Raw genomic sequence first — 24,827 nt, forward strand, 5'->3', positions numbered from 1 at the left:
TCTTTGATAGAATTGATACAAAATGCACACAAAATCTCTACAATCAAGTTGTCTACAAAGCAGGAGGAGATGAGCACAGGCTACAGATCACACAATATCGGGATTACATGCAATATACAAGATCATTTCAGGATTTGTAAAGTGCAAACACATTGCCCTTAAAGGAATTCTACAGACTTGGGGTTCTATGTGGGTCGCCGACATCTATACCTATGCTGCCTATGATGGGCACCTACCACTACGTACAGCTCAGCCAGGCATTGTGAATCCTAAACTACTGTGCTACCCCTAGAAGGACTCTCATGGTTGGCACTGCCGCCTAGTGTATTGGGTGGCCATGGCTTCTTGCATTGGGGGCACTGTACATGTATCGAAATATTAAGGCTGTCCAAAAATACTTGCCGACTTGGTTTTCGGTATGATGGGGCCACAGTTCACACTACTATAGAGGATTGCTGGGCACCGATATATTCACAACTTTTTGTAGTTGCTCCTCATGGAAGGCAATCAAAACTGTGCTCAATTGTAACGGCAAAGGCCACGTAAGCACAAAAAAAAAAAAAAAAGTTGGTCAACCCTGCTCTGTTGGTCAGGACTAGCTGACTATCTTATGTGTGTGTGACTCCCAGATCTATACATGAACACCAGAGGTAGTGGCAGTGGTTTATTCCCCTCGCCCAGAGGGAACGTTCGCACGTAGGAACTTGCTGCGGATCTGTAGCAGATTCTGCCTCGAATTGGCCTTCCAATGTTTTCAATGGGAGGCAGAGACATCAGTGGAAAAAATTAGTGTCCTGCTCGATCTTGCCTCGGGACTCCCTGACGATTGCGCCCATTCATCAGCATTCCAGCGCCAAATGTGGTGATGGAAAATCAAGAGAAATTTCTCTTCATTCTCCACCTTGACAACATACTGTTGAACGCAACACATCAACCAGTCCTCAGATAGGACCACCCAAGTCATTTGTGAATCAGTGCCTCCATTGCCAATGTGGATAGTACCCATTTGGAGCAACAAGGGCGTTGTCATTGCTCCAAATAGCTCATTTGCATATTGATAAAAAAACAGCGATATCTCAGGAATAGAGGCAGCGCCATTCACAAGGAGAAGACATTGTTAGGTTAGGGTCACCTGAATCAGTCTGGGGGCCGGGTGGTGATGTTGGGTTCTGGTGACGCTCCCTTTAAAGAGGTTTTCAAAAATGGCTGGTTGCCATGCACCCACTGCCTAACTACTAATTTTTAGACAGGAAGCGCTTCCCTACCAACCAGTCTCATCTACTACCGAGGTGACAGCAAATTTGGTAAAATATTTTGCCATTTGGCCTACAGAGCCCAGACCTAGTTACGCGATATTCCTGAAGGAAGGGTCGTCGCTCCCTTCCCAAAAACTGAAGGCAGAAAGTCTAATAATTTAAGGCTCAGATTTGCAGCAAGAGTGTGGCGCTTTATTTATTAACGCCTTCAATTTTTTTTATTTTTTTTTTTACATTTTTAATTTAAAAAAATTAGACGTTTCCCAATTTTTCTGGATTTATTTTAAAAAAAACAAAAATAAAAACAACTTCTCACTGATTAATGAGAATTTACCCATTGTCAAATATTCTAATTAACAGCCACCTAAATTATATTTATAATTAAATTTAAAAAAAAAAAAAATTATAAATTTTTTTTTTGAAAAATCGTATAATTCACCAATTATTGATTCATTGAATGGTCTGTGATCAGAGAATATTTTAGTATGTGTAGCTGCCTATTAGTACAAGTAAGTATTAGGATGAGCGGTTATGTTTGGAGATTAAGGAATGTAGAATGCCTTTAAGGAGAGGTAAGAAAATACGGTGCGTTATGTAAAATCAGAGCGGAAAATAATACGACGGCGGAAGGAACACACAGATCATGCTTCATAAAGGCACACTTTATAGCGAGGAGAGAGAGGAGCAATAAAAACTGTACACATCTACACACCATGAGAATCTCAGAGAAACGTGCAGGGCATAAGATATTTCCATTCAATATTTACAGAAAATTCTTAAAAAAACAAAAAGTCTCCTTTATGTAAACTTTAAAAAAAAATACATTGAGAAAAACCCAAATTAAATGTAAAAATAAAATAACATCACAAACGGCAGTTTTTTTTTTTTGTTTTTTTTTTAGAGATAAAAACAATGGTTGTAGAAAAATAAGAAAATTTAATTTTTTTTTTATGGCCCCCTCATATTGACACCGATGCAGATAAAAGGACTGCCTTATCCCTTACACATAGACTGGCCATACACATAAAATCACCAAACATTTGGCCAACAGCTATTCCTCGTACTCCCTCATGGGCAAGCATGCTTGGCCTGGCCAAGTGTGCATATTTTATGAATGGGCAGACAGACGCTGCCTTTGGCAGTGACTTATCTCCTTGAGAATAAAAGGATCGGGCATGATGAAATCCTTCTGCCCATTCCATCTCTTTCCCGAGATCGGGTGAAGAGTTGGGAGACCTCCATTAACAATAGATGGTCAGGAGGTTTGGTCAGTTTTGTTTTTATTAGTTTTTGGCATTAATTATATTTTCTATGTCCGTTTTAGTGGAGAACATCGTACTAATGGTCCTCACTCAAAAAGTTTGGGGGGCACGACCACTACAAAGTTGATCAGTATCAATTCCTCTTCCATGGTGTCAGAGTCCGCCATGTCATGTCCCATAAGCAACACTCGGCATTGATGGGATTCTTAAATCTTGGACCTCCTAAGTCCTGAAAGATTGAAGTGGGATTCCCCTTTAAGTCATAGGGTGCCCACATATGTCAATGCTAATTGGCTTCTCTAAAGTCAACTTAGAAATGATGAATATCACCAAATATTAGGCTATAGTGACCGAAAATCAGATTTTTGTTACTATAACTCACATCCAAGAGTATTTATATCACCAGCCAGTTTGTCAGTCGTCATAAATACACAAAGCCCATAACGGCAAGTCTTGGCACTTGACTAGTAAACACACCCGCTAACCCTTGTCTAGTGTTACATGTAGACACATGCGGTCAAAAAAAAAAATTCAAAAATAAAAATTGTGCAATTCGGCAAGGTTTAAAAGTGCAAATAACACAAAATAACGAGAAATTTTACACCAGAGAAAGGAGTGGTGGGGTGGCGGTAGGTCAAGAAAAAAAACGATCACACACATCACTAAAATCTAGAAATACCTGATTTCTGATATCCAGAATTATCTTGACTGCCCGAGCATGGAGGTGGGGGTGAAAAGTTGGCTTCAGATAGCTTACTGACATCACAAGATGGTGATGGGGGTAATGGTAGTAAAGTGCTATTGGGACTGCTAATGTCTCCTTCGGCCACTAGGGTGAGATCGGCGACATTCTCATCTTCTACAGTCTGGATATTTCCAGTGGACAAGTCTCTCGATAGTCTCTCTCGGTGGGGGAGGCTTCTTTCTTGAGCATGCGCAATTGGAGACAAAGGAGGGTTAAAAGGAACATAGGCCTTTCTTCCAGTGGGGGGCCCAAAGTCATGTTTGTCCCTTTTGTCTAGTCCGCTGTACTTGTTGGATCTGTCTCCACCGTTGTGCGTACCTAACAATACACTGGATGACCCGTGACTGCACTTGTCAAGGCTACTACTTTTTTCAGGACGCCTCTTGGCGGGGTTTCCTGACGTTAGGGCAGGGGAAGTTGTGTCAAGTGGAGACAGACGTAGAAAATCTGGAAGTACCAAGTCTTCTTTCCGGAGAAGTCCTCTCTGGTCTTCCGCTCGATTATTCTGAGCTTTAGATATAAGTTCGAAGAAGGCTACAAAAATAAAATAAAAATAATAAAAAATTAATTAATTTAAAAAAAAACTTAGTGAAAATTCTGAAATTCTAAACATAGAATTTTGCATAGATTTTTCTATTATTAATATATGTAATCCCTGTCATTAGAACTAGAGAGAAGCGCATTATTTTGCCAATTACTGTAAGACTAAGCGCTCGAGGCCATTTATATAACCTCTTAAGGATCATGCAGCGTAAATGTCACTTTAAGGGACTGTCCAGTCACGACGTGAAATATGATATGCAAGTCATTACCTATAGGGGGTGATTAACTGCTAATTATTCTTCTCCGATCTTGTAATTTAGCTGCTTTTAGCTCAGCTCCATTAAGGCAGAGCTGTGAACTGTTCCTGAAGTTTAGCTACAATGTTTGCAGAGTCTAAAGGAGCTGGAGACACACCCCTCACTCATGATTGGTTCAGGCTGCTGCTCCTCCCCCTGCAGAGTTGGAGACACGCCCCTCACTCATGATTGGTTCAGGCTGCTGCTCCTCCCCCTGCAGAGTTGGAGACACGCCCCTCACTCATGATTGGTTCAGGCTGCTGTTCCTCCCCCTGCAGCTCTGCCTCTACTGTTTGGCTGCGGTGTATAAACACAAGCCCATTATAACCTCACCAGAAAAACAGATTGCTGCTCTATTGAGTTTTTTAGTTTTTTTTTTTGTTACCTTCAGCTTCGTCCAGGTTAATTTTATGCTGCTTCTTTTTGCCCATCCTCATAATCGCGTCCTCTTTCCTCTGTAGTCGAGAGTCTCTGCTGCTTCCTTTGCCATACTCCCCCTTCAGTCGGATGGAGGAAGATTTCACAAGAGGCCGATCTTCTACCTAAATTAAGTTCAGGAATGTGAATGGAGCATACCCTTTCAAGTGAAATATACTAAAACCCTATGACAGAGGCTAAAACAGAATCCACCTAATTGGGCCTCATACATAGGAACTGCCCCCCCCACATTGTGCCACAGAATCCCTCATTGACAATGTGCTGCTGACAGTCTTCTATTTTTGCCATTAAAGGGTTGATATATTCCTTTCTGACAGTGGAAGGGTGTGCATCAAATCTTCTCACTCCAATGCACCAGAGGGCAGGGATGCAGAGGAATCAGAAAGTACATCAAAAAAGTTTTACCAGTCCATGTGTGGTGAGTGTGACCTGTGGGCCACAAACTTACTATAGGCCAGTCCATGTGGCTGCTATGGCACCCGTAGAGATAATGGGCCTACCCACACTGGCCTCACCCCTCATTCTAATGGCGGGATTATCCCAAATATAACATAATGGGTAGGGAAATTGGGCAACAAGCACCAAGCTTTAAATGGTTTGGGAAGTTGTTGAAAACTATCCTGTAGCTCCAGGGCCCATGGAAAATGGGGGCCTAATCCTGTGGGTCCTGTACCCTTTATTATTGGTGTTAAGAACCGGAGCAGGACTCTCCTCTCTAGAGGAACAGCAAGGGAACAGAAAATTAGCCCAAGGTTCAAGGGTAGAGGGTAAGATTCAAGCCAACTTGTTCTGGGCTAAACCCACCAGTACCCTGCAGAGAGCACATAGAAAAAGGGGCCTAGCCGTGTTGATCCAACCCCCTTTGTTAGTTGCTGGTATGACTCTGTTCAGGACTCTCCTCTCTAAAGGAGCAGCAAGGGGTTAATGAATTGGGCCTGGGTTCAAGGGTGAAGACCAAGATCTTGGACAAACTCAATATCATAAATTGTGATGCGTTTTGACCTTTGCTATGGGATTCCCACTACGTGCACCAGTGTTACAGACAATAACTAAACATTGTGTTCTAATTCTGCATTTTATACCAATTTTTACCAAGTTCTACAATTGATGTGAACGGAGAAGAAAACAAGATCTATCTCAAAAACCAGAACAAGGTAAAGTATTGGAAGCGGATAAATTTTGCTGCAAAATGTAATAAAAGCAGTAAAAAAAATAAATAAATAGCAAAAATAGAGCTATTTTCAGAAGCGTGAGCTGTATATTAAGATGAATAGTAGAATTACCGTAATATTATTACTCCTGGAGTTCGTCAGCGCGGGGGTCGACTTCATCATTGGGTTCTTGGACTTGTCTGCAACCAAGTAAGGATACAATCTGTAACTTTAACTAAGACATAATTCAGCCTCATAAAACATAAAGCGACTATTCACAGCCCAGGCCTAAAAGCGCAGAATTTATACGTGACACAGAGGTGTGGAAATGTGGTTTCAGAGCATCGGATTTGCACTGAAATTATTCTTGTATCGGTCTCCAGAATGGGAGAAAAACCAAACACAGCGGCCAATTTCATCAAATTGTACAAATATTATGGCAAGCACCTGACCGAAAATAAGAAACCTAAATCTGTCCAATTTGCCTCATTTATTAGAGCAGAGAAAACACAATAGTCGGCATTTATATGTGCCGGGGGCCTACCCCTAGTCCGAGAGTTCTCCTTCTCTTCCAGTACGACCCGCTGTCCATCCAAGGCGGAGATAGGGACACCCAAGTCTAAAGGTTCTTGTTCCCCGCTCTACAAGTAAGAGCAAAATGCGTCAGGGTTTTTGGTCTACATTTACACCACCTTTTGGTAAGGCTATCTTTGCACCAAAATTTCTCCAGAATATAAAAATTGGAGGTGGAAAAGTACAACAGTTATATCCCCCTTCCGTCTGCTATCGGCATCCTATGAGGTCTTCTTCTGGCCTCCTGGGTGGCAGGCAATGCCCTGGGGGACCATTGAGGGCTGTGAATGGGCCTCAGTGGGGACAAACCATCATATCAGCATGTCCCATGACTAGGGTTGAGCGATCGGGATCGGAAAAGATCGGATTCCGATCGGTGATCGAGTAAGTTTCACGATCGAGATCGGAGTTCCGACCCAATCTTTTCCAGTGGGATCGAGATCGGAGGTTATCTCAAGATCGGCTCAACCCCAAAAGTGACTTTTCCCATAGAAAAGGATTGACTAGGGTTGAAGATCGGGATCGGAAAAGATCGGATTCCGATCGGCGATCGAGCAAATTTCACGATCGGGATCGGCTATAAAATGATCGGAAATCGTATTTTAAAATCGATCTTGAAATCTCAAGATCGGCTCAACCCTACCCATGACGTTGTGGTGTCAATGAGCCTCAATGGTCCCCCTGAGGCGCAATACGTCATCCAACCAGAAGAGGACCCTAGAGTATAAAAATGACTTGTGGATGATGAACCCTAAAGTTACAGCACTTACAAGTCTGGCCACCAGCTCGCTTAGATTCAGACCATATTTCGCAACGACAGGGCGCAGGACCTCGGTTACGGGCTTGGTTGGTTTGGCTTTCAGCCCCACTGATCTGTTTATTGGTACAAGATCCAAACTAAAAAGAAAGGAAAAAGTTGCTTATTGTTATGTCCTGCATTGTCGTCTGACGCTATAAACGTTCAGTTTGTGGCCGAGCCTTAAAGGAGTTGTCCAAGATTAGAAGAACAGGTCTGCTTTTATTCAAGAATAGCACCACACCTATCCACAGGTTGTGTGTGGTATAGCAGCTCAGCTCCATTCATTTCAATGGACAACAGTTGTAAAACCAGCCCATCTACGTTTTTGTAATCGAGTCCACTTACTCTATATTCCCAGGGGCCACAGGACCAGGGTCGGGGGAATCTTGTTGAGCTGAGCTGCAAAAGTCACTCCATAGTTTTAAGCATGAATCCAGCTGAATCACAAAGAATTTCCCAGCCAAAACTCAGTGTTAAAGGGGTTGTCTGGGAAGTCTTCTTCACTACTTACCAAGCACAGCACCACACACCGTATAGTGGCTGTGCTTGGTACTGCAGTTCAATCTCATCAATTTAAAGGATCCTGTCATTCAAACGCCTTTTTTTCCCTCAGTAAAACTTCAGAATAGCCTTAAGAAAGGCTATTCTTCTCCTACCTTTAGATGTCTTCTCCGCGCCGCCATTCGGTATATAATCCGGTTTTCGTTGGTATGCAAATGAGCTCTCTCGTTGCACTGGGGGCGGGCCCCAGCACTCAAACAGCACTGGGGGCGTCTCTAATGCTGCGAGAGAACTCTCCAGCATCACTTCCATCTTCGTCAGTGGCCTCTTTACGTGTTTTCTCCGGCACATGGGGGAGTCAAAATTCAATGCATGTGCAAGTCGCCTCTGCCAAAGGGCTTCGGCCCGTGGCCCGTTGGCAGAGCCGACTAGCGCATGCGTTGAATTTTGACCCCCCTGTGTGCCGGAAGAAGATGCGTGAAGAGGCTGTTGCTGACGAAGATGGAGGCGGCACTGGAGAGAGAGTTCCCTCGCAGCACTGGGGGGTGTCCCCAGTGCTGCGAGAGAACTCATTTGCATACAGACAAAAATTGGGATTTCAAGCGATCGGCGGCGCGGAGAAGACAACGAAAGGTAGGAGAAAAATAACCTCTCTTAAGGCTATTCCTACGTGTTACTGAGAAAAAAGGTGTTTGAATGATAGGATCCCGTTAAATAGAATGGAGCTGCAGCTTGGAAGGTGTCCTGAGAAGAGGCTGCGGAGCTCAATATAATAATCCCAGAAAAACCCCTTAAAGACACCACAGATTAGTATGACTTGTGGGGGGATATTCACTTTGTCACTGATCTTTCTAATACATATTCCTGCAATCCTCTCATCTCTGATTGAGTCACAAGGCATGTTAATTCTGAGCTTCCTAATCATAAGGGGAATTCTAGAGTGTCAGTGAAGACTGACACACATACAACTAGCAGAGAGGGAGCAGGTTACATAAAAACATATATGTCACTTACGATCAAGACAACCCTTACAGGCAGCCATGAGTGGTAACTAAGTCAAATCAAGAGAATTTTTTTTTTTCCCTAATTAAGACATTAAACAACTTTATGTTTTTATTTTACTTTTATGAAGTGTTACCATTCCCTACATAATCCTATGCACACACGCACACTCTGAATGATACATTGTGGCCATAATCCCAGGGAGATTGTTAGTCTGGAATCTGAAGACCACAGACCTTCTGGATCTCGAGCACACATTTATTATAAGAACGCTAGAGGAAGCCTCGCTGCCAGGAGGGTCTGAGTGGAAAAACCTCTCCGTAGCCCAGATTTACATTTGTTAGATTCATTTTGTTTCTCTTACCGAAATAAAGTCCGTTTTTCTATTCTTAGGTCGCGGGACTCCAGAATGCTGCTGTCTTGGCTCAGGACGAGAGGCTTCATTACATGCCGAGACAAAATAAACAGAAACATACAATAAATTACACATTGAGGAGGGCAGGCCGGCACAAAACACCAGCGGCACGCCGATACTTGTGTAGAGCTCTGTACCATGGACCAACGCCACTTAACTCCTTCCCTGCTGAATATACTGAAGCTGGCAGCTCAGACGTTCAGGGCGCAGACCTTGGCAAGACCCGGTTGCACCATCATATATTTACCAGATTGAGACACTACAAGTATAGGCTACGTCTTCCTAGATGGGAGACATACATTTTATCTCCCTCTCTGAAACCTAAGCTGGACATTAGGGTTGAGCCGATCTTGAGATTTCAGGATTGATTTTAAAATCCGATTTCCGATCATTTTCCAGCCGATCCTGATCGTGATATTTGCTCGATCGCCGATCAGAATCTGATCCTTCCCGATCGCTCAACCCTATTAAGGATATATACATGAATAGGGTTGAGATAAGCTCTGACCTTGATCCCGCCGGAAAAGATCGGGATCGGAATGCCGATCGCAAAATTTACTCGATCACCGATCGGAATTTGATCTTTTCCGATCCCGATCGCTCAACCCTACTGGTCATACACTATAGAGAGCTCTTTAATAAGGTTGACCATAGAGATCAGACAGGTTATGTTCAGACTCTTCCGCAGATTCCACTTCTGCAAGAAGGACTTTTATACAGAATCTGGCGAATCCCATTTTAGTACATAGGGTCCGCCAGTAACCCCTTTTTTCTAAGCGGACAGGGTCTCCATCTTTCAGGTCCCCTCATGGACACGAATGACGGAGACCTGATCGCTAGTGTGAACCTTAATGTCAGGATTCATGAACATGACTCAGTGTACAGGCCAAGTGCAGCCCAAATTCTGTTCCCATCCAAGATTTTTAGAGCAAGTCCTAAAAAATAAATTGGAACGGAGCATCAGAAGGCTGAACACTCTTATGCGCATACGGCCTAACTTTTAGAGATGAGCGAACACTGTTCGTATCAGCCGATCCGAACAGCACGCACCCATAGAAATGAATGGAAGCACCTGTGACGCTGACTTTGCCGGCGGCCGGCCGGCGTCACAGGTGCTTCCATTCATTCCTATGGGTGCGTGCTGTTCGGATCGGCTGATCCGAACAGTGTTCGCTCATCTCTACTAACTTTATCAAAGTTGTCCCGCCATCTCAGCATCTGACATCACCTGGACATAAGAGTCAGGCATGTTGAATTTCAACATGCCCAATCCTTTGCTTTCAAGAAGAACGGTTAGGAGGACAGGACAAGGGAGAAGAGCAGGATTTCAGAGGGAGCGTTGTCTTCCCCGACCCTTGGACAATCCCTTTAACACTAGATTAAAGGCAAATCAAGCCCTCTAGATAGGTTCTTTAATAGTACCATACCTTGTTGCCTCCAACTAAGAACAGATCCACCGCAGCAATGTTAAAGCCATGCTTCTCGCAGAGGCTGCTTAAGATTTCTTTTATAGAGAAGCCACTTTTCACAGCCATGGCACAGGAGGAGCCGTCTGGCATGGTAATGTAACAGTGCTTGGAGGATTTCTCAGAAGAAGACACTCTGGACGAATCAAACTTTGGAAGAGAGAGAAAAGTGACAGGTCATAAAAGAGCAGACAGCAGACAACACGGCTCATTGACTTCCTCTAGTGATGCTATCTGCATAGCACGCAACACGTAAACCTGTGCGAGGGTGTAAGAATAAATGTATAGGACACGGACCCAACATTTTACCATAGTTCATAACAAATTTAGAGACCGGACTTGAGCAACTTAACCACAGAATTTTCACTTTAATTTATTCAAGACATTCTGACATGAAAAGACGGAATGTATCAATGCCAGACCGCTGCTCCTGGTGCCGTAATTGTGCCAATAATGCACCATTTAATAAATATTTATGGCCAAAAGGAAGAACAAGGTCCTCACGATATGTACGTATGTAACAGGGACAATGTTATAAAGTAAGCACAATGATGGCGGCAGCAGGAGAGGAGTGTTCCGATTTTGTGACAGCCAGTGACCACGATACAGGACAACCTATTCCTTAAAAGGATTCTATTGTTAAATTGACATTTTTTCTTCATCACACGTAGGAATAGCCTTAAGAAAGGCTATTCTTCTCCTACCTTTAGATGTCTTCTCCGCACCGCCGTTCAGTAGAAATCCCGGTTTTTGTCTGTATGCCAATTAGTTCTCTTGCAGCACTGGGGGCGGTCCACGGCGCTCAAACAGCATTGGAGCGTCCCGAATGGTGTGAGATAAAACTCCAGCGCCGCCTCCATCTTCTTCAGGAACGGCCTCTCTCTGCGTCTAAACTTCTACGCATGCGCAGTCGGCTTTTGTGGACGCTTATGCGAGCGTACTGCGCATGCGCAGTACACTCCTGTAGTTTAGTGGAGTACAGAGCATACTCCGTTGAACTACAGGAGCATAAGCGGTCACAAAAAAATGGCCACACACATGTGCAGTTGGCTCTTCCCGATGGCAGAGCCGACTGCGCATACGTAGAAGTTTAAACCCAGCGCCAGAAGACATGAGAGAGGCCATTCCAGAAGAAGATGGAGGCGGCGCCAGAGATTTCTCTCGCAGCATTGGGGACACCTCCAGTGCTGCAAGAGACCTCATCTGCATACAGACGAAAACCAGGATTTCTACTGAACGGCGGCGCAGAGAAAACATCTAAAGGTAGGAGAAGAATAGACTTAAAAGCTATTCCTACGTGTGATCAAGAAAACCTGTCAATTTAATGATAGAATCCTTTCAATATTTCTGGCAGCAGAAGGATCCGATTCTTGTTTTCTATGCATTTACGTGATAGTGGTATAACGTGGGCTGGGCCAATCAGCATTAAGACAGCAGCAGGAGAGGAGTGTGCTGATCTTGTGACAGGCAGTGACCAGGTTAAAAGGAGGACATAAGATAGGACAAGAGACAATGACAGAACAACCATTGTCAATGAGAAGACGGCAGCAGGAGACTAGTATGTTGACTGTGTGGGAGAAAGTGACTTGTAAAGATCTTTAGTAAGAAGGGGGTATGTAGATGGGAGAACGCAGGGTTAATGTAAAGGCTAGTTTCTCCACTTTAGAAGAGTCTAAGACCCGCTAGCATATTTTTAAAGTTTCCAGGTCCATACAGTGTGCTGCAGTAAAGAAAAATAAATAGTGTCAAAAAAGTTTCCCATTTCCTGAAGCAGATTTTTTTCCGCCTGCAAAAACAAAACTCTGTGTGAACATACCCATAGGGTACATCTAATCCGGATCTCAATGGAGTAGAAAAAAAAAAAAAAAAAAAAGTTTGTGAATTTTTTTTTTGTATGAATTGTATGTGGATTTGTTACAAAATTTGTAGCAGATTTGATGCCAAAAGGGGTGAAATCTGCAGTAAAATTCACAGCATAAATTCACATGCTGCAGATTGGGAACCCATACCGCAGATCAATATGCATGCAGATTTTTTCTGCAGTGTGTGGATGAGACTTGATAAAAATCTCCTCTATATTACAGTTTCTGTATATTAAACTGCAGGGTATCTGTCCTATGTGTACACAGGTGGAGAGGTCAAAACTAGATGTCACCATCCACATACAATTAGTATTGTATTGCCGGGCTCAGCTGAAGGCCATGCAATATTCATCAGAATACAGACAGGATAAATCCAAGTCCATCCTCTCCGAGAGAAACCAGCCAGCTATGTAAACTTTACAATCCTCCCGAGGGGACAAGTACACCATTCGTTTGCTAAAATACGCCTAATCGGTAATGCGAGGTTATAAAGGCAGATCCTGATGTCAGGACGGCGATAAGAATTTCTGCCTTGTAAAACAATTACAACTTTAATGTGATCCTTACCTCCAGCGCATTGCCATTACTGCCACAATTAATCATCTCAAGACTGGCTGAAGAGGATACAGAACCTTGAGACTCTCGCCTCCTGCTGGGAGCCCCGTTGATAATGGAGGATTCTGCCAGGAAAAAGGTTGAAGGGAAAAAAAAAATGAGATGATGGGTAACAGGAGAAGCTTTTACCTCCCCCCTAGTATGTCCAGAGCGTTATATGCGAAGAGGTCATATGCTGGACTATCTAAAATAAAAGCCATGGCCAGGAAGGGGGGGGGAGGGGGTCACAATTTAATGACAATCATAGGTAGCACACATATCCACATACATAATAGGAAAGGAAATATTAGGGTAGTATATTAACTATCTTATTATTGTGTTTGTACCATTGGGTCTATAGGTTATCTAGATCTACCTAGCACAGCACCCACTCTGCTATATTCAATGCCATGGATGGTCTACAAGGCACAACTTCCAACTATCATCCATGGACATGTGTATAGGAACTGCTACACCCAAGAAAGCTCATCATGTTTTAATATTGTACATTATTTTATGTCTACAAACATTACGGAAGTCTAGAGTGCGACTGAGTCAGTTCTTTCTCCCTCTCCCCAAGCAGGAAGTCCAAGCACAATCTCAAGCATTAAAAACAAAGAGCTGAATTACAGTACTTGATTTAGAAGTTATCCACTATCGAATAAGGTCATGATCAGTGGGGGTCCGGCTGTTCAAATGTCCACAGACCCTAACAGCAGGGTCCGATTCATTCACCCTGATGGAATGGAAGGCCAAGCATTAATTTTCTATAGGATTGCTGGAGATAGTTGAGCGCTATACTCCGCCTGCCACTCCATCAGGACAGGAAAACCAGAACCCCGTTCTTGAGGTTAGTGGGGGGTCTGAGCAGTCAGACCCCAATGATGATGAAGCTGTACCCTAACCTATCCATTGGGGATAATGTCTAAAGTTGGTACAACCCCTTTAAGCTACTAGATAATACTAGTGGTCAACCTGACTTTATACACATAACGTTCCACCATGTTAACCTCCTGATAGTCCACAGTATAAAAATTCTACAACTTGTCTTTTAATTTATAACCACTTTAAAGATCTGTGTCCCCAATGTTGTTGTGCCACCGCTCTGTTGTTACTCCTGGAAATCTATGAATAAATTGAAAACTTTAACTGGATGCCGTCAGAGTGTTTATATACATATCCTGTTCCGGGCTGAACACACACATTGAATCATACATACATTTCCAGGAAGAGTAATAGAAGGACAAACAGAAGTCAATTGTTTCGAGCATAATTTTATGCGAAAACGCGTCAGGTAAGGTGACAAGTCACAGCAATATAACGTAGTTACCATTAGGGATCTCTCCATTCTCTTTCTTCTTCTGAGACTTTCCCATGCTTTTACTCCTTGACCAAGAAAAGAAGGCCCCTTTCTTCTTCTTCTCATTGTCTTCTTCCCCTCCAGACTCATCATTCAGTGATCTTCCAGACTTGGTTTTCTTGCTGGATTGCTAAGTGTGTACAGGAAAGATAGGTCAGGCCAAATACTTTAGTAACAAAAACATGGGCTTCGCGAGATGATATTTTTATCTAGTTCCTCTAGTGGGTGGCTGCGGTGACATTCTGCTTATCTATTGGCATGGACTGAAGACAACTATAGAGCACATCCCTCTATCTGGAGATTGCAGGATGTCAAACATGACACCAGGCCGGACATACCACACTACTTACATAAACAAAGGGCCGCGGCCAAGTGCACTTATCATCTAGACTGTCACTGTCCTGCACAGAGCTACATCATCACGCCGCCATATAAAAGGTGTATAGCACAAAATGCAGGCCATTCTGATATCCAAACATAGGAATGAATCACGTATATACGGTATTATAAGGTCAAGAATTGAATAAATATAAATTGTGAGACGTTATGGAAGGGGGACGAGGCAGAGCACAGAAATGGGGGTCTGAAAGAATAGGATATATTAAAGGGGTTGTCTAGGATTTGGAGCAAACTCAGGGGTGGCCGCAACGGGCGTTAACACAAAAAACCTTGCTTATCCCTCTATTGTCCAGGATTTGGGATGGCAGAATTCTTCCAATGCAGTGCCTGTGAGGGAGGCAAGACGGACCAGGACTGGACAACAGAGCGCTGGGGACAGGAGAGAATTTTTTTTTTTTTTTTTTTTGTGTATGCTTCAAAATCCTGGACAACCCATTTAAAGTACCGTTTTACTAACATTCTTGCTGCTGGATTTTTTTTTTCTTTTTGAAAAAATGTCAGGAATAAAATTTTCCTTGAATTTTTTTTTTTTTTTTTAAATAATTACTTTCACTGTGCACGTGACAAACAGCAATTCCTGGACTCCTACACTTGGCCGGGCTGCTCTCAGGTAGGACTGTATTGTACATTTCTTTCTGCCAGCACATGACCAGTAGGAGGGGGAATAAAAATAATAATGAGCTGATACCTTCTTAGGAGTGGAGATATTGGAGCGGTCAGAGCTAACGCTGTGCTTTGAGGTGGGGCTGCTTGGTATCTCTTGTGGGTCTGGGAGGGATCTTCCCTCCACTTCTGCAAGCATACATTCCTGGTATAGGTGAGACTTCAAGAATCGAGTGTAGCTGTCAAATTTCATAAGGTTAAAAATCTGAAAAGGAAAAAAAAAACAATGGAGAAAAAAAAAAAAAAAAAAAAAAACATTTTCAGCCAGTTGCACATCCATAAAAAATAGATCCCAATGTCACGACAAAACTGTTCCGTTATCATGACGGAAAGCAACAAAGTTTTAATACCCGTGCCAAATTCATATAGGAAGTAGAGATATTACACTGGGCAGTAGGGGGCACTTTGCCCACTTCAGTCATACAAATTATATCAATGGGAAAAAATAAAAAAATAAAAATAATAATAAATCTGACCCTGGAGAAAGCAAATGACATTAAAAACATTTCTATAAAAAAAAAATTAAAAAAAATACTATATATTTATTTATTAACATAGACGTACCTGGAGCTGCTGTTCTTTAAACATATCCGGGTGCGGCGCATTCAGTATGTCATCGGCCAGTTGAGCCTGGCTGTCAATGTTTACTGGCGTGGTTGCTTTACTGCTCAAAAATTTATTAAAAATTTCCCGAGCTCGGTATGAGAGCTGAAAAAAAAAAAAAAAAAAAATTAAAAAAAATTTGATAATATTATGTTTTATTCTGGATATGAGCAAATGGTTTTTGGGTTTTTCTGGATTTAATTGACTTTTTTTTTTCCTGTATCCAAAAACTCGATCATAACATTCAACTATGGTTACGCACAAATATCCTCCATTGCATAAGCAATTTACCTCATTTTTGTCATGAGCTGGAACACGGCTAAAATATTCGCAGGACTGCCAGAACAAGATGTTCTCCTCGCTGAATTCTTTCTTCAGGAATTCCTGCAGGGGACAAGACAAAGACCGATTTACAATGAGACCTGTGTGCACATAAATCTCCTCTGCTGCGTTTGGGGGGGCATGACATCTGGAATCGGAGGATAACAACCCAATATGGCTTTACGTGTCACCATGTGGGATATGCCCAACAACTTTTGCGTGGGGTAGGTATTTTTTATCCCAGGTGTCATTGGAGTTTGTCGGATGATAGAGGAAGCGGAGCAAGACAAGTGAGACAGTAGAAGCAGACTACACAGGGTTTGTTTGTAGTCTGTAACCATGAATACACATAGGGCTGAGTGTGTATATATATATATATACATACATACACACAAAGGGAACACAAGCTTACATCAAAACTATGATAAAGCATTTTCTTTTTTTAATCCAGACATCCCCTTTAAATCTTCACGATTTTCGGATACATTGCAGAGCTTAAACTGGGATGCTCATGCACTGAACTCGGAGTAATCTCCATATAAAACTAGTTTTTCTGCACACTGATTGTCAGATTTATTTTTTATTTTTTTGATGAGCCACTTTAGCAGCAGCTGCTCCACTCATGGCCTGAAGAGCACTTAGCAATTATTCCGCTTTTTCTCAGTTCCTTTCCACCAATTTGCCCCACCAAATCCTGTACTTGGCTGCTCTTTATTCTTCTTTATACACATGTCCCTGCAGAATTTGTAGATCTGACAAGAAAAACTTCGACAACCCATTTAAAAAAAATTTGGACACCATCTATTGGAAACACTCATCAGGTACCCTAAAGAAATCTTTAGTACTCCAATAAACGGAAATTTCTCCCCTTCGTTTGAAAAGGAGCCTGTGCGTATTATTATTTGAAGTTATGTGCTCACCTCTGGAGCGCAGACCTCGTCTCTTGCACACAGTGTTTACTGTATGAACAGGAAGTCAAAGCTACAATGCAAGTCTATCAGAGCCTCAGTCTGAACTTGCATTGTGAGTATGACCTCTTGTTCTTACATGATACACAGGGTGGTTAATGCTCTAGAGGGGAGCATTAGCGCTCCAGAGGAGAGCACATAGCCTGACAATAAAGCAGTATCATTACAGAATAGGCAGGAGTATTTTGGAGTGCTTCCTTTAAATGTGAAATTCATCATATCCCTATTGCGCTCATTTCAATCATCCCATATGCCAAGCTTCATGGTGCAGATATAACCCATCAAAATTTTACAGTCACTTTTCACATGAATTTCAGCTTACTTACTGTGAAATATCGTATCCCAACTGGATCCTGAAGGAGTCGTTCGAAGGACACAGCCCAGCTGGCTACCCGCCGCTCTCCAAGTCTCCGGCAGCTCTGCACGCTGGGCAGGCTGGCATTGCTGCTTAGGCTGTTCTCGCTGATACATCCTTTTAGGTCAGTGCCGTTCAGTTCTAAGAGAAAGCACAAAAGAAAGCCATGAGGTCAGTAGTCTATTCAAGATATACAAAAGGGAAAACTGATTGGCAAGCATGGAAATATTGAGGTGATCAAAATAAGCAGGTAGGTTATAAGGGCAACATTTTTGATGTTTTGGGGGTAAATTTTTACCCGGATGGAGGCCACATTATGACAGCTTATTGAGAGGAGACGAACAAGTATAGATTTCAAACGTATCCTCCTGTTTGGACTGTCATTGATCAATAGTAATCTTTTGTGCTGCCCCACCAGTGGAAACTAGGTATTACAGCTTGCAGATTGAAATCATTGGGAGGTCTGTGTAAAGCAGGATAAAACAGGTCCTCCAGAGGAAGAGACACTCTTGGTGACAAGCGCTCTTTACTCTAGCCAACAGAGGAAAGTCCTAAACGGAGAACCCCTCTCCATTATGGGGTCTTTATTACTGTTAATGCAGATACTAGGGGGATCTGTTAAGGTTTTGAGTGTGGGAAGTGCGTTAAATTCTAGATTGGTAGAGGTTTCTTCCTAGACCAAAGGACCACCACTGCAAAGCTGTACATGAGGGACCACCACCCAAAGCTGTATAGGAGGGACCACCACCCCAAGCTGTATAGGAGGGACCACCAACCCAAGCTGTATAGGAGGGACCACCAACCCAAGCTGTATAGGAGGGACCATCACCCCAAGCTGTATAGGAAGGACCACCACCCCAAGCTGTATAGGAGGGACCATCAACCCAAGCTGTATAGGAGGGACCATCACCCCAAGCTGTATAGGAGGGACCACCACCCCAAGCTGTATAGGAGGGACCATCAACCCAAGCTGTATAGGAGGGACCACCACCCCAAGCTGTATAGGAGGGACCACCACCCCAAGCTGTATAGGAGGGACCACCACCCCAAGCTGTATAGGAGGGACCACCACCCCAAGCTGTATAGGAGGGACCACCACCCCAAGCTGTATAGGAGGGACCACCACCCCAAGCTGTATAGGAGGGACCACCACCCCAAGCTGTATAGGAGGGACCACCACCCCAAGCTGTATAGGAGGGACCACCACCCCAAGCTGTATAGGAGGGACCACCAACCCAAGCTGTATAGGAGGGCCCACCACCCCAAGCTGTATAGGAGGGACCACCAACCCAAGGAGGGGTTTGAATGAAGTCATAGTCAAGAATAAGCACTGCAGCCCTATTTTATGCTGCCCAAACCATGTAGTGGATAAGAGTGAAGTGTTTTAGGCCTGAACGCCCCTTTAGCTTCAATAACAAGAAAGAAATCAATCCATCCCCAGCATGTGGGGAACATAAAAAGGAAAACAAACACGTCCACATTTCATATGAGAAGGATCGCTCCCTGGTTACAGAGAAGACTGTTTGTCTGACAATATAATAACCCTGTAAATCTTTTCTTTTTAGGCACATGCAAATATTATTCTACTGTATTACAAAGGCAAGGACACGCTAAACAATCACGGGTATGGCCAGGACCAACATCCAGATAGCAATTCTCTTAAAAAAAAAGTTGAACTGATCTAAACCCAATCTACAGCTCTCAGTTCACACTGCCCGGTAACCCCTGCTAGTTCAGTCGTATTCCGAAAAGTAAAGGTTCTCTCCCTGTAGGGTCAAGTTTTCAATATACAGGTCCCCACTTTGTAATGCCCATCCAACGCAGCTATAGGTAACAGAGTATTTATCTCAGTCCTGGCAAATAACGGTGCACTATTAACATAGGGCTGTCTGCGTAGCGATCTAACACATGGGACGCACCACTTGTGACAGCAGGCAATCAAATCATCACACAACCCACAAGGCTGGGGATGAGAAGCTTGTCAGGATAATTGAGCCTCCCCCTCTGCGCTCCGTGTGCGGGGTGGCAGTCAATGGGCAATCAGCTTGACTAGAGAAAGGAGAATGTGCCCAAGACCTATCATTATGTTAACGCGCCACGTGCAACAAAAAGGGCTTTCCGCAGGCGTGCACATTCATACACGAGCAGAGAGGCCTGTTATTTTCATTATTGTTTATTTAATATGTGCCAAGAAATTCTGCAAAGCAACCGAGGGGGTCGTCGGGCAAATGTGCTCAGCCATGGAAAACGTACAATAGGCCTGGGCTCAATATCTGGAAGGGTTACTGCTTGGTCTTGAGAATGGTGTCTCCATGGTAGACAGACCACATTAACCACTTGCGTTTTGGGTCTTGATATTAAGGGTTAGGGCATCCATTACGGTCGATTTTGACACCAGATGCAAAGTAGCCATGGACATGGATTACATAAGTTTGGTGACCAACAGATTTAGGAATACGGCAGCACAGAAATGGGCATAGACTAAACTGTATTTTCTTTTATGGTCACGATGAAAAATTTTTGGACAATCAAAAATATTCCAAACAAAACATGAAATCGATTAGATCGTGGAAATTTTGGAGATCAGACAGCCAACAGTAGGGAAGACCACCCAACGTCACCATGATCAGATGTCTGTAACAAAAGAGGATCTAGTCCAAAGTTGGCAGATAGATGATGACTAGAGATGAGCGAGTAGTACTTCATCGAGTAGGTATTCGATCGAAAACTGCCCGCTTGTAGTGCAGACATGCGCAGTCGGCTGTGCCCAGGCCCGATGCCTGGCAGAGTGAATTCAGAGCCGGAAGATGCCGCGGGGACGTTGCAAGGAGAAGACTTCTCGGAGGATCCAGCCCGACCCTCACTCATGGACTTGGTAAGTATAATTTGATCGAACGTTGCCTACCCCTGAAACGAGCATTTTCCCCCCCATAGACTATAATAGGGTTCGATATTCGATTCGAGTAGTCGTATATTGAGGGGCTACTCGAAACGAATATCGAACCTCGAACATTTTACTGTTCGCTCATCTCTAGTGATGACCAAACCCTTGTTCAGCCAACAGCCATCCACATCCATACTTGGGATACAAGTGTTCTCGACACGAAAAGGGAAATGGTGCTCAAAAAAAGTCATGTTCTTGTATTTCGAGGCCAAAAAACAACAGACACTTTCGAGGAGGAAGGAATCCAATGTCAGTACAGCGAGAGACGCAAGGAAGGCGTCCAAGGAACAGGAGTGCAAATCCACCAAATTATCTTCATAGCTTTGATATATTTGGCCGTGCTTTATAGAAGAGGTTCTAGTCTACCGATGCCGGAGTCAACCTACAACTAAGCCTTTGTACTTTTACTACCGTAAGAATAAATATTGTCAAAAACAGCCAAGACACATAAAACGAGTGAAGCTAAGCAGACAAACATACAATTCATGGCATCCATAGCTGGCATCCAAGTCCATCTTGGATCTATATTTGCATGCGGATTCCAGTTCTCATAGGTTAGCTTCTACTTGTCCTCATTTCCAAGTCTCGCTCCCTCCAAGGCATACATCCAGCTGACCAGAGGACAGGAGAAGTGACATGTAGAGGAAGCCCAAGAGGAAAAAAAAGTCAGGTTTGATGTTTGCTTCCAAGCCAACTTTTACTAGACGTCCGCCTAGCCTGACTCCTTTGCTTCTGGGTTTCCTCTACAAGTCTCCGGGTGTTCGGACCCCTGGCTTAAGATGAGACGTTCTGCTCTCGATCTGCCAAAACTGAGCTCTTGGCTGCCTTATATATATTACTAAGCCATGACATCTACACATCACAGACATGACAACAAAGATGTGCTCAAAGCCAAGGAGGAATATCATCTGGCCAAGCTAGTAGCCCATTGAATTTTGGATGATTTAAAGGAAGAGTACATAAAAAAAGATGTTCCCCAACCAGGTACTGACTGATGCCACCACACTCCCAATCTCAGGCCAAGAGGGCTTGGCGTTAAAACACCCCCTCCCAAAACTTGACTGCGATGCTGAACAATACAGTCTTTCTGGAATCCATGTATCCTACGGGTCTCCCATAGACCGTACCATGGGTTCAATCTGACCGACACCACTTTATTCATGAAAAATGGACGTATCCATTTTTCGGTCTTTATACAGTCACATGACATCTCTATTTCAATACCCACTTTAAAGGGGTTGTCGCATCACAAGGATCCTATCTATACTGCTTGTTAATGTGAATGTAAGACTTTTCCTAAATACACTGCTTCAGCAAAACTGCTTTGTTTGTCCACTATCTTACTTTATTCAATTCATTGTTGACACAGCCCTTGACTTATCTGGTCAAAAGTCAAGTGATGTATCTGCTGCTCTCAGGGGGGGAGGGAGGAGGGGCTAAGTGCACGGGAGCGAGCCTGGAAGGGGGGGGGGGGGATAGTTTACACTTTGGGGGGAAGGGGCCGCCAATACAGACCCGGCATCCGCTGTAATAGAGAGGCGGATGCTGGGGAGTGTAGACACCGGCACAGGTGCCTGCAACATCGCTACGCTCCTGCCCTGCATGAAGCCAGCAGCGGCAGGAGTGATGTTGCTATTCCGGAGGGGGCGGAGGAGCGGAATAGCAGCATTGCTCCTGCTGCTGCTGGCTTCATGCAGGGCAGGAGCGTAGCGATGTCGCAGGCACCTGTGCCGGCGTCTACACTCCCCAGCATCCGCCTCTCTATTACAGCGGATGCCGGGTCTGTATTACATTGTGAAGGCTGTACGTCCGATGCCTAACTGCATCGGGAGCGCACACAGGGCCAGCGGCATAGAAGCGACATCTTCTCGCCGCTGGCTTTGCATATGTAACCCCGCCCACCAATGACGCAACAAAACAGGAAGAAAGAAGAATTTACAGCAGCGAAGACTGGTGAGTAGGCGACATGGGAATACCCCTTTAACGCCTATGGAAGTCTTTGTGTGTCTACACCCTTCTATAAAAACTATAGGACATGCCGACTTCTTACCATGTGAATAAGGCCTTACGTAAAATCGGCTATAACTTTTTTTTTTTTTTTTACGTCGGAATCCATTCTCTCTGCTCGGTCGTCCTTTTACGTTTCTAGGACATTCCACGTTGCGTTCTGGCTGTAGGCTGGACTGTCAGATTCCAGATTATAGGACTAGATACAAATACATGTGAAAGGCTTTAAGCTGGTTAAAAAAAAAACTCGGTAAGACTTTCGCAGTGCGGACAGAGCCCCAATCTATATTTTTAACCTTTGCCAACAGCTGGGATTTGATTTACATCGGTGGGAGCAGATTTTTCTTCTTCTTCCTACAGAAGCTGGCGATTGCCCTCAGAATCTGTCTGGTGGGTTATTATAACATTATTCATGTGCCGTTTCCCCTATCTCTGCTCCTCTATAAATAGATATTTTTTTTCTGACTAAACATGAAATTGCCGTTTTCTCATGTGCCCTGAATTCTTGAAGACATGATATACATCTTCAGAACATTGTGAGAATAACCCCGTGTTTATCTTCCGCCCCTCTGATATACGCCTTCGATGTCATCCCAGATAAGAGTTGAAAGTGCTGAATTCTATAAAATCGTAATTTTCGGCTTTTACACAGTTCACACTGCCATAAATGTCTGATTTACAGGCGGTCACTCACCTGGTTACAAGACTGCAGACACGTGCTTTTATTGAAAGTTACCAAAAGGAATGAGACTTGTAAAAACAGCGCCACACCCGGCCAAAGGTTGTGTGTGGTATTACATTACATGGAGCACTAGCCGTGGGAATGTTTCCAGAGTCATATACGGGTCTCTAAAGATGGCCACCGTAGTGATCAGCTGACCACCGCAGGTTTGGCTGCTGGAATCAATAAAGGGAGGTTATGGCGGACAATATAGGTCGGCTGTAGGAGAACTGTAGTCTTAAAGTGGATGGAGTACAGGTTGTATTGGGTATTGCAAGGTGTAATACCTCACACAACCTGTAGACACGTGTGGCGCTGTTTTAGGAATTAGATTAACTCTCCAAGAGGGATCATCTGACCTTCGGCCTATGAAAATCTAAATGTATAGAAAGATATGATCACAAGTGACCACCTTGATTCCTTAGACATACAACAAACACAATGTGAAGACGGCATCAAACAGCTCCTGATATCTCAGCATCCTGGTCTCCAGTGAGTGTAACATGAGGGTGCGAAGACAAGCTGCAATTCCAGACACAACCTATAGACATGAGTGGTGCCGTTCTGATCTCCTTAAAATATGAATACAATTCTTGGTGACAACTGCTGCTGGTAGCCATAGGATGTCAGTCTACACTGCAGCTCTTGCATTCTATGCATGATAGGGTTACTGATATCCAGTACATGGAATTGCCGAAACGAGAGGACAAGAAAGGTGGGAAAACGTACATTTTAAGACAAATCTTAACTTCTCAAAATAAATTGAGCAACGTTGCACCCGTCACACTCCGTTGGGATATAGTATATGGCACATGCATTACTATACTGTACACAGATATAGCAGAGCTGAACGCTATTGCAGTGAGTTTACTTGCAGTCCAATGTCAAACCCCTCACACAATGCTATCACAAGATGACACACTCAGCTCTGCTACATATGATGAGCTAGTACATACTTGGACATAATCCTCCGTCCAAAGCCAAATGTTCCTGGATATTCCATCCATGACTACGCAAAAGAATTACTCATTACATAATGGATACACATGCCATCCTAATGCGTTGCGTCACATGACATTATATACATTACGGCCCACCAGGGTTAAAAACGCGTGAACAGGGAACAGCGTCAAAACAAGTCTGGGAATGTAAGAGCAAGAAAATCTTCAAAGAAACCACAGAAAAAGTGCGTGCCCCCGGCCGGGCCTTTACCTGGGTACAGCTGGTAGGACCCCGTATGCCACCTGACCAGATACTTCAAATCACTCACAGAGAACCAGCCATCAGAATCCATGCCCACTTCAGCTGCAGCTCCCCATGGCCCCGCGGGTGCCGTCTCTGAAATGGCACATTGTTCCTCGCTAATACCGCCACGTTCCAGACAAATTCAGGTCATTTTTCCGGAATGCCCGCAGCCAGCCGTGCCGTTTGGACAAATTGATTTTCCTCCTCGTCCCCCCCACCTCCATGGCTCGAAGGAGTGAAAACTGATAGCGCCCTTAACAAAGCAGCATGGGAAGGCTACTAAATAATGTAATATGGAGGACCTGTAGCCTGCCGCAGATAAAGACGCCTCAATTATT

At 43.8% G+C, this 24,827-nt stretch overlaps 1 protein-coding gene across 1 annotated transcript in view; it reads right to left on the reverse strand.

The window, feature by feature from the left end:
* Positions 1–24,827, reverse strand: part of RGS12 (regulator of G protein signaling 12) — a 114,224-nt gene that overhangs the window by 11,942 nt on the left and 77,455 nt on the right. Inside the window, exons 5-17 of the mRNA XM_075261041.1 lie at positions 17,544–17,713; positions 16,220–16,312; positions 15,890–16,033; positions 15,351–15,530; positions 14,234–14,393; positions 12,877–12,989; positions 10,409–10,597; positions 8,931–9,004; positions 7,035–7,161; positions 6,236–6,332; positions 5,824–5,891; positions 4,488–4,644; positions 3,198–3,797 (exon numbers count right to left, since the gene is read on the reverse strand). Of these exons, the coding sequence (XP_075117142.1) occupies positions 3,198–3,797; positions 4,488–4,644; positions 5,824–5,891; positions 6,236–6,332; positions 7,035–7,161; positions 8,931–9,004; positions 10,409–10,597; positions 12,877–12,989; positions 14,234–14,393; positions 15,351–15,530; positions 15,890–16,033; positions 16,220–16,312; positions 17,544–17,713 (2,172 nt within the window). The remainder of the gene's footprint in view (positions 1–3,197; positions 3,798–4,487; positions 4,645–5,823; positions 5,892–6,235; positions 6,333–7,034; positions 7,162–8,930; positions 9,005–10,408; positions 10,598–12,876; positions 12,990–14,233; positions 14,394–15,350; positions 15,531–15,889; positions 16,034–16,219; positions 16,313–17,543; positions 17,714–24,827) is intronic.

This window comes from Leptodactylus fuscus, chromosome 1 (genome assembly GCF_031893055.1).
Source record: "Leptodactylus fuscus isolate aLepFus1 chromosome 1, aLepFus1.hap2, whole genome shotgun sequence".
Lineage (NCBI taxonomy): Eukaryota > Metazoa > Chordata > Amphibia > Anura > Leptodactylidae > Leptodactylus > Leptodactylus fuscus.